At 37.0% G+C, this 13,846-nt stretch overlaps 1 protein-coding gene across 1 annotated transcript; it reads right to left on the bottom strand.

Moving 5' to 3' along the window:
- Positions 1 to 2,597: 2,597 nt before the first annotated feature.
- Positions 2,598 to 13,083, bottom strand: slc2a9l1 (solute carrier family 2 member 9, like 1). The gene is given in 13 exon segments (XM_020930937.2): positions 2,598 to 3,818; positions 4,889 to 5,016; positions 5,090 to 5,165; positions 5,254 to 5,355; positions 5,582 to 5,692; positions 6,683 to 6,802; positions 6,804 to 6,871; positions 7,829 to 7,977; positions 9,813 to 9,942; positions 10,609 to 10,733; positions 11,042 to 11,202; positions 11,887 to 11,982; positions 12,945 to 13,083. Coding segments are annotated over 13 exon segments (1,479 nt in total). The 5' UTR covers positions 12,969 to 13,083; the 3' UTR covers positions 2,598 to 3,629.
- Positions 13,084 to 13,846: the final 763 nt, after the last annotated feature.

Genomic DNA, 13,846 nt, shown 5'->3' with positions numbered 1-13,846 from the left:
GCCCTTTATTGTATTGTCTTTTGTATGTGTAATCCCTCAGTCACCCTAGAAAGTTCCTCCATAAATCCTGCTCTTGACATTAACAACACTAGCAGAGCGGTAAGATCCACTGACCCTGCAAGTTGCTGTGTTCTTGGGCAAGACACTTAACCCACCTCGGTCCCAGTGTCTGCATAAATTTGTTTATGAATATTTGTGTGAATGGGTGAGTGGTTCTTTGATCTAAACCGCTTTGAGTGCCTTGAAGGTGGAAAAATGCTATATAAAAATGTAATAAATGTATCGCCAAAGTTCTCACAATAATATCGTGGACCCTTACAATATATCAAATTACAAGTCTTTTTGCTTAAATTAAGAGTTATGGTGCAGCAATAGCTAAAAAAAAGACAGAGGGAACTACATAGATCATGATCCTTTGCTCCATTTCAGTTTAGACAACTTTTAAGTCTTAGTTCTTTGGATTAAGTCTTATCAAGGCATTTAAAGAGTATAAAGTATCATATTAACAGTTTTAGCTGTTTAGCCTCCACAAAATATCGCAATAAATATCATACCATGAGATGTATATCGTGAAAATATCGTACTGAGATATTTTGGATTTTGTTACTTCCCTAATCGTGAGCCTCCCCACCATATCGCGAGCTTTCCCACAATATCGTAATAAATATCGTACTGTGAGGTTCATCCTGTGACGATATCGTATTGTGAGACCTGGATATCGTTACACCCCTAGTAACAAACAATTTACCATTTTGACCATTTGCCAATTCTGTCTACGAAACAAAAATTCTAAGGGTTAATATTAAAATATCGTGACACTGTTTCGTCAAAAGTCTCTCAGTAATATCGTGGGCCATCACAATATATTGAATCACAAGTTTCTTTGCTTAAATTCATTTTAATGGTGAAGATAGCTAAAAAACAGAGGAAACTACATTAACCATGATCCTTTGCTGCACTTGCTTCTTCAGTTCTGACAGAGTTCTCATCTGTCTGAAGGGAGGAGATAACTACACTAGAACTAACACAGCTCTTTAAGTATCTGTATCTGTGAATTTTATTTTGAATTTTATACTTGTTTGTTGGCTGTACCCTCTTTTCTCTCCTTTGGTTCTCTCCAGGTCTGGCAGGTTTTATCCTCATCCACGCTCTCCCGTTCCTCTTTGCATGTTTAGTCACTCACTGGATGTCTTCATACCATATCATAATAACCACGCTTTTATAGGCTAGTCCCCCACGACTCAACGCTATAGTGTGAGAAAGCATCATAACAGACTGTGGGTAAATCCCCCTGTGAGCCTCTGAGCCCTTGATTAACTCTAATCTGTAAATGCATTTGCACTTACTTCAGTGTGACCTTCGACCTCACCTCGGCTCCAACACTGACGACCCATGACTTAAGTTTACGGGTATCGAGCAAGACTACTTTTTTTTTTTCTTCCTTCTTCTTCTTTTGCAACCCATAATGAATGAATGAATAGCCTAAATAAATAAATAATACATTTCCAAAAGCATGTCTCAGTTTTTTGTATGCATTGATTTGGTGTACTTACATAAAAAAAAAAATAATAATAATAATTCATATTTTGTTTACACTTTACAAACTATCCGTAAACATATTATTGGGGCCATTATTGTAGCCTAACACTGTAAAATACACAGTAGTATGGATATTTAACTATGTGTACTTGACTTAGAGACATTTTGCCATGAGTTAATCTAAACACACTTCTTATTTCAAAGTATTTATTTTATTTTATTTTTTCTCCTGTGTTGCATCCTTTTGGAAACTACATTAGGTAAATATCGCCATCTGTTGACAAAAAGGAGTGCTTGCAACTTTGGAATTGCCACTATTCTTTTATTTATTTATTTTTTTAACTTATATCAAAAAAGAAAAGAAAAAGAAAAGAAAAGCAGCTCAAAAATACCAAGAAAACAGGCGGTTGTCTAACCACAGATATGACATTTAACTTGGTCGGGTTTGGTCTCCGTAAAGATAAAAATGATTAATGCAGCACTCCAGAAAAACCAATAACATCCCCATGGAGAAAAGTATTTGATGGACCTTCCACCAGAAAATTTACACAGTGCACCTTTAATCATAGAACAGTGACTTAGCCAGGATATAAGTAATAGTTTATGAAGTATACTATGTAAGAGTCTTTGGCTTTCACTTAAGTGCATTTTTTATACTGCACTGTTGTTATATTTAATGTTTTATCTGTTTATATTGATGGCACGGTTGGCCCAAGCTGAACCAAAAGCACCTTCCACCCAAAAGTTTGTGTGGCCCTTCGTAAATTAGGGATTCAACATTAATACTGACTAATATTTTGTTATTTTAGGCTATAGCCACATAGTCAACACACGTATGCTCACAATGTACATTTGATTCTTTCATGAGCATCTCTCCACATCAGTTGAGGGTGATGAGTCTTAAATATACCTAAATAGAACTTATATATACCTAAATATAACCTAAGTATAACTTGTTTAAGGCAATAATATCAGACTTATGAGAACACACTGATGCAAAGAGTTCACGTTAACACCAGGTATGATTCAACAAGAGCCAAAAGCCAAAAGTACATCTGTCCAACTTCAAATGAAAGTTTATTGATCATGGCAAACATATCGCGAGAATCTACCTTGCTGTTACATATCTTAAAGGTGCACTATGTAACTTTTTGTTTGGGGGTCTGTCACCTTCTTGTTTCTATGGGTATGTCATTGCTCTGCCTGGAAGGTTCCACAGTATGACATTAATCAATCTTACATTTATTCAATTATGGGTGGTTTTATAGCTCAAAAATACCTAGAAAAAAACTGGAGTTGTGACTGTGAGCGGGGTTGTCTCTCCACAAATCTGACCTGTAGCTTGGTCTGTAATGATCAATGTCTGCGCCCTCTGCTGGTGAAAGTGGAAAAAGTGAAGCCCAGTGATGACAGTGTATTGGCATCAAATGATAAAAGAAATAATAAACATTCAGGATTTTAATACAGTGCTTGATATCTAGGTAGTACGGATGTTTGGGGACAAAAAAGGACAACAAAAAATATATGTTAAGAGACCTCTCCCCAACATTGGAACAATGGACTCAAAGGGTAAAATCTGTGTAGTGTATGGAGTATTTCAGTTCTTTAAAAAAAACATTGTTGTGGTTAATTCTGGAGTACAGGCAATCAGTAACTTAACACCCAAGATGACAGGATTACTCAACTGAAAAAATAACACTTTATAGGTATATATTATAGTTTAAAACAATAGATATTTGAATTACTTTTACCTATCTCTCACAACTTCATCAACATTTATTCAGTTTCTCTTGTAAGTAAAAATTATCAGCAGAGGTTTTACCCGAGTACCAACTTAGGTGATAGAATCTCAGGGCAAATTATTATAGGCATAGGTTGTTAAGGATGCATTCACACTTGCACACACACCACACCAAAATCTGAATTAACTAGATCAAGACTAAATCAGGCCTAAAATATAACAGGGCTGAACTGAAGGTTTACAGTAGGACAAACATGGTCAGGGATCAAACCAGGACCAAACCTAAAGCCTCAGTTGACCACTCCTCTTCTCACTACACTGATAGAACATTTCCACAGGACATGCAGGGCTAAAATACAGTCTCGTAGACCTCATGGTCTGTAGTGGAGGACTTCCCACACACAGAGATGGTTCCAAACTTCTCTGAGATCTCCAGTATGGTCTTTCCTTTGGTCTCTGGCAGAATGAAGAAAGAGTATAGGCCTCCCACCACGCACCAGCATCCAAACAGCACATAGCAGTACGACCTCAGAGCAACCTGCAACATAGCACCATGTCACAGTCTTATAAATATATGAATTAAGATCTCAATTATTCAATTAATCCCTCTTTTAACAGAACCCTGCCCCATGGTCAGCAGTATACTCACACCTTGATCAAGTGAGAAAACAAGCTCATGAAACTCTGATCTGAGTTTTAACATCAGTGAAGAAGAGTCAGGCAGATATAGGAGTAGAATGAACCAAAATAAGTTTCTGTTTAAGTGTCAGTTTTGACTACCTTTGAAACATTTCCCCCTCAGTTATATGGTTGGTATAATAATGACATTGTAATGGTATTTAAAAAAAAAAAAAAAAAGCTGACAATTCAAAGTTATAAAAATGGCCAGATTTGTTGATCTGGTTTATGTTTTTATTTTTTTTATGTTTATGTTTTTTAAAGTTTTAAGACACCACAACCATTTTGTTTATGGTTAATATTTCTGTAATTACTGCAAAAACTGGTACAAAGTTCAACATCTTCTTGTCAGTACAAATAAACAAAAGAGAAAATGTTGCAGCTTCAGAAAGCAGTGCCAGTGCCACTCTCAAGATGTGACTGTTGTCAGGTAAGAGGTAAGACTTAAAGGCGTCTTTGGTAAAGGGTAATTCAGATATAAACTTAGAATTAGCAATTCTTTTTGTCAGACATGACACGTCGCTACACCATTACATGAGGCTTCTGAGAAAGACTACAGAAAGTACTCAAAACATGTAAAGCAGGTAAACAAACTCTCCTGTCTGACACTTTAAGATATAATATTAATTATTATAATTATTAAAGTCAAAGTTTATGGAACTAATCTCTAACAAATAATGACAAAATTTGTGGATTATTTTGATATTTATTTTTTAAATAGTAAATCTCTCATTAAATTGTATAGACCCCTGCCCTCCCTCTGAAATTATGACATCAACTTGAATGTAAACCTATTGGAAGCACATTTTAGACTATAGTTTTTACAATGTTCTGTGATCACAACTCTCTTGTCTGAAACAGCTTGCAATACCATCCCTTTGTCATTTTGAATATAATATTAGGTATTGCTTTATGAATAGTATTACTCACTATTAGAAAGGGAAAGATGAGACCCATTATAGCGTAAGTCGCCCAGCGATATAAGGCCACCAGGACCACCGCTGCCATCCGCTCGGACTGGATAAATATTTCTGTGTTTAAAGTCGGTACACCTCCACCTACAGACCAAAACACAAACACAAAGTCACACAGCAAGTTACAACTTAATTTAATACAGAATATTATTTTTACCTGGCCCTCCACAGAAGAAAACTATAACAGCAATAACAAACAGAAATGTGAGGTATGGAACCCAGTCAGCAGAATCCTGGAAATGTCAAATGAATGAATGCAAGAGGAATTACTTTGTGATGTATGAATAATACAGTATGTGAAGTATTTAAGAGAGGGTGTACCTGGAAATAGACAGTGACCGAGACTGATGCCCAGCTTACTGCCATGACACTATAGCCAACCCAGAACAGGGGCCTCCTCCCAATGCGCTCAATCAGAAAGCTCTGGTGAACAACATAAACAACAGATCAAAAATATAACTGAAAGGACTATTACTTGTTATGAAATAATAGGATTTTATCGCATTGTATTTTGTCTTTTGGTCAGTTCAATAAGCACAGGGCACTTTTGCAATGATTATGTTGTATCTGATTATTCATATTTCTGTAGCAAGACAACATACTTTTAAATTTTGATTTATTTATATATGTTGGAGGAATGGTAACTTACACAACAGATTGATGTGGTGATTTCTGTTGCACCTAATGCGAGGCTGACATACCGAATGTTTTCTTGTGGCATACCCGCCTTATAGAAGAGGTCATAGGAGAACGTGCTGACCTAAAGGGAAAAAATACAGCCAATCTTAATACTATCAGAGATAATGAGTTATGATTTATGTTTAGCATGGATAACAATACCCAAACTGCTCTTAGCTTAAGCAGTAGAGTAGAGATAGCTCAAATCTCATACATTCACCCAATAACTCAAAGTTTGTAGGTTGTAGCATTGCACTATTGTTCTGCCCTTGTGCAGCTTACCTGTATGAGTAGGTGGGACTATGACAGGAAGCCAAGTTTCTACTGTGTGACTGAGGATCAGTTCAATTTAATAAAGTTTTTGCAAAACCCAAACTCACAACAGCAGTTGCCGCTTAGAGCTTGACAAGATCATTTATTTAAAGAAGGGGATTAATTGCAAACATATAACATATTCAGCATGTGCAGGTTGGTACCAGACTTTTGTATATAAATGGAGAATTGTTGAGTGGGAGCATTGATGACATAGGCCTGTGGGCTGAACATTGCACAGATTCTTACAAGCAGCTGACTATAAGGAGGGTTTGAATAGGTCCCAGGAGAGATTGCTAAATTACTAAAAGATGCATGAATGACATCTAAAACCTTCAGGCATGTTTTTGATGAAGGAACAATATTATAACATGTATATCATATATGAAAAGAAAACTAATAAAGCCAAAAATATTCCATAATACCTTCTCTTTAAGCCAACAGAAAGTTAGAAAACTTGTGAAAAGTGTGAAACAGATTTTGGTCAATAACAGACAAGCAGATTAACCAACATTCATAACAAGCAAATGGATAACTATCCCAGAACATCCCTAGTTCTTAGACCCTCCTTTTCAGCAAAACAAAACAAAACAAAAACAAAACGCTGTCCATTTATGTTCAGCCAAAATTGCACAGATATTCATTTGGCTATTTTTAGAGACTAGAGAAGATCCTGTGAACCCCTCCATGATACTACACCATTCTGGGAGATTCTGGGAATACCATATGATTTGGATACTGTTACAGGCTTAGAGTTTACCATAGATATTCCTGACATCTGGTTGCAGGTACAGAGGAGGAACAGAGTGAACAGGGCCCATCTCGTTCTCTTGGACCCCAGAAGCTGCAGAGGGCTTTTGGGAGGAGCTGCTTTGGTGGCTTGCATGCTCCACCAGCATATCCTCCATCTCCTCTTTGTAGTCCCCCGGGCCCCACAGACTCTGCAGCGCTGCAATGGCACAGTTCAAAAGTGTTAAGAGAAACAGTAAATGATTACTGAAGTAAGAAATGTGTTACTTTTAAAGGAGGATGTACTAAACGTGTGTAGGAACAGAAAGTAATTGCAGTACACAGTTTCCTTATGAATTAATCATTTATACTTTTTAATATTATTTTTGTGGTTGTGTTGGGCTTAGGATTTAATTTTTTATATTTTTTTATTTGCAATTTATTCAGTGCTTTTTTTCCCCATATAAAATTAATATAAGAGAACATAAAAAAAGATAATGATAATGATAATAATATTAAGAAATTATGTGTGTGTGTGTGTGTGTGTGTGTGTGTGTGTGTGTGTGTATATATATATATATATATATATATATATATATATATATATATATATAGTATATATATATAAAACTCTAGGCTGGCCTGGGAACACCTTGGGGTCCCATTAGAGGAAGTATATACAATATATGAGATGAGGGAAGTCTGGGAGTCCCTGGTTAGACTGCTACCCCCAGAGCCCAGCCCCATAAAGCGTAAGTAAATTGTTTTCATATTTAAGAGAGGACGAGGAGTGCTTCAGTGGGTCATAAGGATCACAGTGGAAAAACTTCACTTAGACTTTAAAAAGAAAAAATCTGAAGCACTCCAACTGCATTAAAAGTCCTTTAATATATAAAATGTGATTAGACGACGTGTTTTGGCGATATGGGGCCTTCTTCAGGGTGTATTCTGAAAGTCGTAGGCTAGTCCTGTTTTATATAAAAGACTTTTAATGCAGCGAGAGTGCCTCAAATTTTTTCTTTATAATAAATTATTTTCATTTTTATGTTTAGCAACCAAGACCTGAGGAATGTACAAACTGTATCCCTTGAGAAAATGCTTTAGAAGCCAGTTGCTTTATTATATTAAACATATCTAGATAGAAAGTCTTTGTTGTGTATTACGTGTTCAGGCTCACCACTCTTGCAGGCTTGGTCATCGCCCTTCTCTATGAACAGGTATCTTGGTGGCTCCGGGAAGAATGGCAGCAGCAGAATATTGAGAACTGAGAGACAGGCGGGCACACACAGGAGCACGTTCCACAGATCCTCACGCCCCATGATCTCACTGCACAACATATGAGGACAGGGGACAGGTCAAACACTGCACTGTATCAGGAGAGTCTGTTGCAGAATACAGTGATCTCTCCATCCAGAGATTGAGACACGACGAGAAGAAGAAGAAGAAGAAGAAGAGAGGATGCACTGAGAAAGACGTGACAAATATCCAAACTCGAGAAATTTCAAATGTAAAAGTACTCATTATGTAAACCCTAATTTAGACCTGAAAGAGACCTGGAATATACTTTGTTTAAATAGGGTGGTACTCAGAGGGGATTTTAAGGTAATACTTGAAGTTTGAGAGTCACTGAAGAAAATTAAGTCAGTTGAACACACCAATATGTTTTTTTGTTTTTTTTTTTTTTTTTACAAATGTGTACCCTCAAATGTGTACCCTCAATAGCAAAATAATATCTGACACCTTCCAAAGCAGTCCCCTGCACCACCACTGTGCTACTAAAGCACAGGAGGAAATCGGGTAAAGCAACTAGACTGCACCAGCCCCTGACAATGGGATAAGTAAATGAATGTATCAAGAAAAAATAAAAAAAATTAAATAAAAATAACAACAAACACATTAAACGTCAGATAAGCAACACAACATATGACAGAAGATTCAGTCACTAGCAAGTCCAGGTCTAAAGGTGCATTATTTAACTTTTTGGGCAGAGGATCCACCAGCTGCTTGTCTCCATGGAGATGGTTGTACAGTCATCCCTCGCTATATCGCAGTTCACCTTTCGAGCTCTCTCGCTGTTTCGCGATTTTTTATTTTTATTTTTTGTGTAATTTTGCATGTTTTTTTTTTTTTTACAGCCTATGAGCATGTATTGTGTTCCTCTTCCTGCGTCCAGATTGGCTAAGGGATTGTAGACCACTGTCAATCAATCTCTGTGATTCTGAAGTGCAGCGCGATCGGGCAATAGCTGCTCTTACCGTGAGGTGCGGAGCTCTCCGTCGGTCCTTTCTCCTGCGGTCACCTCTGAGCCTGTCCTGATCATGAATCCTGGTTCAATTCTGGTTTAGTCCTGGTTTAGTCCTCCTCTTCAGTCCTGGAATCAGTCCTAGGTTAGTCTTGGGTTAGTCTTGGTTCAGGCCAAGGCGCAGGCAGCGCAAAAGTTTCATATAATTTCGGGTTAACAGGTGGGTGCGGTGTTGCACGGGTCTCTAAAAATGGACCTGTGCAGGACTCTGAGCTGTAGGCTCCATTACGGAATAAATTAATCTCGGTTCGTCATATAAAGAAGGAGGAAAATAAGATAAGGACAACAGCAGCTATAAGAGCTTTTAAGCAGGATGCAAAAAGGGTTAACTGTCCTGTCTGAGAAAAGTGTGTGGTAAGAGGTTTTACAAATTTAAAACAGATATATTAATTGTAAAATATCAAGTTGACTACTTCGCGGATTTCATTTATCGTGGGTTATTTTTAGAACGTAACCCTGCGATAAACGAGGGACCACTACATAACTTTGTGCGAAATGTTTCACAGTATTTCATTAAATGTATCCATCTTCCATTCACTCATTTATGGGTGTTTTTATTACTCAAAGAACATGCACACCTACAGTCAGCCATCCTTTGCACAGATCTGACCAGTATTGTGGTCTGTTGGCCTCTCCTGCTTATTTCCATTGAGATAATGACACATTCTAAGCAAAGCAATTACGTCGCCTTGGAGACAAAAATGTAGGCAGACCCTCCACCATGGAAGTTACATAGTGCACCTTTAAGCATACATTTTTAAACAAAAATTCACACAGTCTTTGTTTCTGTTCGATGTCGGTCAGAATTTCTCCAAATAAATACGTGGCAGAAGGACAACACATGTTTAACGATACATACCTCAGCCCAAAGAACTGTCCGGAGAGTTTACCGAGGGAAGAAAATGTAAAGGATGTGAAGGCCACCATGCCTCGAAACTTTCTCGGTGATATCTCCCCCAGGTACATTGTTTGAATGCAAGAGCTCAGGCCTGCAGATCACAAAACAATGCCAAATATAACAGATCTGTAATAATCAGTATGGTAACCACCTCTTCTTTGGTTGTCCTGCGCAACAAAATTCACTAACTAGGGGTGTACAAAAATAGTATCACGGTTTATTGATATATCAGGATACTAAATTTGGAGATATAGTTATCATTATCTTGAGCTGCTGTATCAATATATCACCAAGAGTTTGTTTGTGATAGTGCTTTTTGTTGCTTATTTAGTGGAAAGGAACGTGTTTTTGCAATAGAACTGATCTGTTCAATGTTTTGATAAATAAATAGATGTATTTCACAACCCAGTATTGTGTATCGTGCACTGTATCAAATCGTAGGACCCTGTGATTCTCAGCCCTATTTTTAACCATGACAATTTTCCTTGAGTAATCCTGTATTGGCATTCGAAGCTTGAGTTCTCAGACAATTTCAGTTTTCATCTGTCCCCATCCCTGCCCCCTGCTTTGTATACTGTGATAAAAAAATTAAAAAAAATTGGTCATTAGGTCATATACTATACGGTGTGTAAGTTCAGGCTTTCAGAGTTGAAATGTTTTGAAACCTTGGCTATTCCAATCTCTCTCTGTACTTTACAATTCATATATACAAACAAAACAAAAATGAAAACTGGCTAATAGTTGCTTTTAGACTTACCTGCAGAAAACCCATGCAGGACCCGAGCTACTATGACCATTTCAAAAGACTCAAGCATTTTACTTGTCAAAATGACTATGGCCGCTACGATGGCAATACAGTTGCTGCACATCATGGCCTTTTTCCTGTCAGAGAAAGCATTTACACTTAGATTTAGACAAACTTTATTGATCCACTTTATTGGACACTGTAGCTCTCATATCACCATATATTATAATAACAAAGAGCAAAAATATAAATGGTAATAATACAGTCTAAATAAGTACAAAAATAGCAACAGAGTGATGTCAAATAAGGCATAATTATATAAATACATATGGACAAGTTAAAATGAAATGTAGAAATATAGTAATCCTCATAAGGTCATAAGGAGAAACAGTGCCTTTAGCCTGCAGGAAATTGAAAATAAATGCAGTTTTGGATTATCTCTTACCTTCCAAGCTTGGATGATATGAATCTGATACTGAGAACCCCCAAAAGCCCTCCCAGTGCAAACATGGAGACTATAAGGGACCAGATCATGGTGCAGGTGTGAGGAGGGGGTACCTCTCCATAGCGGTTGAACCAACTGCTGTTGATAAAGGTTTGGATGAACTGCAAAAGGAGGCAAATATGTTACACTTATTGTGGCTCATGAATAAAAAAGTAGGGCTGGGCAAAAATATTTTTTTAAAATCGCGATTAATCGCATGAGTTCGAGCGATTAATCGCGATTAATCGCATGTTAGAAGGCTCAAGAAAAAATATTGAATGGACGTTTGTACTACTAATATATTTATTGAATATTTTTTATGCTGTGAGTAATGAACACTACACTAGTAATAATTTCTAGATCAGTGTTATAAACTTGGACTGATATTTCTTGGGAAACAAAGAGTTAATATAATGGAATGGAAATGGACCAATCACATTTTTTCTTCCAATGGTATCTGGGTAAATCAGTTACTCCAGCACTGAACTAAAGAAATAAGCTCAGCTCAGAGCGCACGGCTGGTCCGGCCAGAGCCGGAGCCGCGGAGGCTCGGGCACGTTGCATCTCACGTGGTCAGAAAAAAGTGAAAAAAGTGTAAAGAAAAGACGACAAACTTAAAGAAACCCTCGCGGTGGACTTTTTCAAAATAAAAGCCAGTGAAAAACAGACGTTTACAATAAAATAAATAAATTTTAACGGCGTTAAAATAATTGTCGGCGTTAATGACTTAATTAGTTAACACAAAGTTAACGCGTTAACGTGCCCGGCCCTAAAAAAAAGTCATATCATGTAGTAAATGAACTTACTGGCGAAGGCGAGCTCAGTCCTGTAATGTGGTAGCCCAAGTGAAAGCTCCCTCCTACTCCCAAAACGATGATGAGGTACACTGCATTGCCCCGCGTCTTAAACAAAGGGTTTTGATGTCAGTTGACTTAACTATCATCAAATTAATACAATAATGAATTAAATTAATTCAATGATACATTTATATAGGGCCTTTCAAGACACCCAAAGTGCTTTATTTGTTAATTCACTAAACACTCACTGGTGGTGACCTGGGACAGACTGACAAAAGTGAGGCTGCCAATCTGAGCCATCAGCCCCTCTGACCTCTACCAGCCCCTCTCACACACACACACACACACACACACACACACACACACACACACACACACACACACACACACACACACACACACACACACACACACACACACACACACACACTTTTTTGTTTGTTTTGTAGGCTGTATATGGCAAAAATCTAAGAGTTAATCATTTTTGTAATTTACAAAGTCAATATGTAATTTTGAACCCAACAAAACACCCCCAATGTCTTTGTTTGTTTGTTTTTCTTTTTTCAAATTTACTTTAATCAAAAACAAAAAATGGCCCAAAGTCCATATTCACACAGAATATCCACACTGATAGTCCCACTGATCACAAACAGAGTAAAAAATAAAAAGTTCTGTAATAGAATTCTCACTTTTATTTTTCTATTTTGCAGTAGGTGGTATGTGACAAAAACTGGAGTCTAAGGGGTCAATACATTTTCATAATTTATAATTCCAATATGTAATTTTAAAGAGACCCCCTTCACAGAAAACAAACAAACAAACAAAACATCATTGAAATATATTAACATGTGACAATTAGATGGCAGTTTAAAAACACACTGGGAGTGTACACACTTCACTGAGACACAAGGGTTAACACAACTGTATTTATTCACACATGGACGAGCTGAAGCAGACAAATGGGAAGTGGCCACTATTTTAATTGATAACATGTAAATAAATATAATAATTGTCAATGTGTGAATACAATTTAAAAAAATTTAAATTATAAAAGGTGCCTTGCCTACCAGCTGTTGCAGAAATGTGTCCATTCTGTGTCCTTGTGCATTCTAATATTGGACATTCACGGGGGGCTGGGATTTATGTCTGAGCATGAACTGTCATACAGTTTAGGTTATCATTAACTTTGTGTATTATTCAACAAACTGTGGTGCAACCTGCCAACTCTTGCTCTTCTAAAGAGCTTTGTCATGATCAGGGGTCTATATCAGAATGACAACACATAAATTATGAGATAATACAAACAAAACAAACAAAAACAAGTCACTTGATTTATCAGCAGTTTCACAAAGATTGTTCTGAGTGTGTCTACATATAACATTCTGTTGTATGCCACAAAATGTAGTAATTATTTGAATAAAAGACCTACCTGAAATGGGGTTACGAGGGCTCTTTTATCAGCTTGTTTTAAAATGAGAATGAAACAGTCATTAGAAATGTGTGCTTTTATTAGTGCTTCTGAGCCAAAAAATAGTGGTGAATACGAAGTACATGACAACTGGGACATTATAAATACATTTTACCCAAAATTTACACTGGACTCTTGGACTTCAGCAAACATTTTTGTAGACTGATCACAATCTAAAAACAGTCACAAGAGTAACAAAACAAAAAAACTAACTACAACAAATAAATAAGCTAACATGCTCGGCTATGTTCAAATAACCAACAACATAATGAGCTGTCAATGGTCAATGTATAAATGCTGGAACAAGACATCAATGCAATGAAACCATTGCTGCTCTTCTGCCTCCTGGTAAAGATGTGGCAGATGAAATTTCCCAACTGTGGGGCTTTGGCACCACATTGAAATATAACATTGTTTTATATTGAATCAACCTCATATTTATAATGATTGAATTAATGCAATGATGCAATATTGAGTCAGTGTCAAAACACCAATCACTGA

This window comes from Boleophthalmus pectinirostris, unplaced genomic scaffold (assembly GCF_026225935.1).
Source record: "Boleophthalmus pectinirostris isolate CB_2022bp ecotype Guang Dong unplaced genomic scaffold, ASM2622593v1 HiC_scaffold_3, whole genome shotgun sequence".
Lineage (NCBI taxonomy): Eukaryota > Metazoa > Chordata > Actinopteri > Gobiiformes > Gobiidae > Boleophthalmus > Boleophthalmus pectinirostris.
The sequence above is the reverse complement of the archived record's forward strand: the minus strand, read 5'-3'. Positions and strand labels throughout refer to the sequence as shown.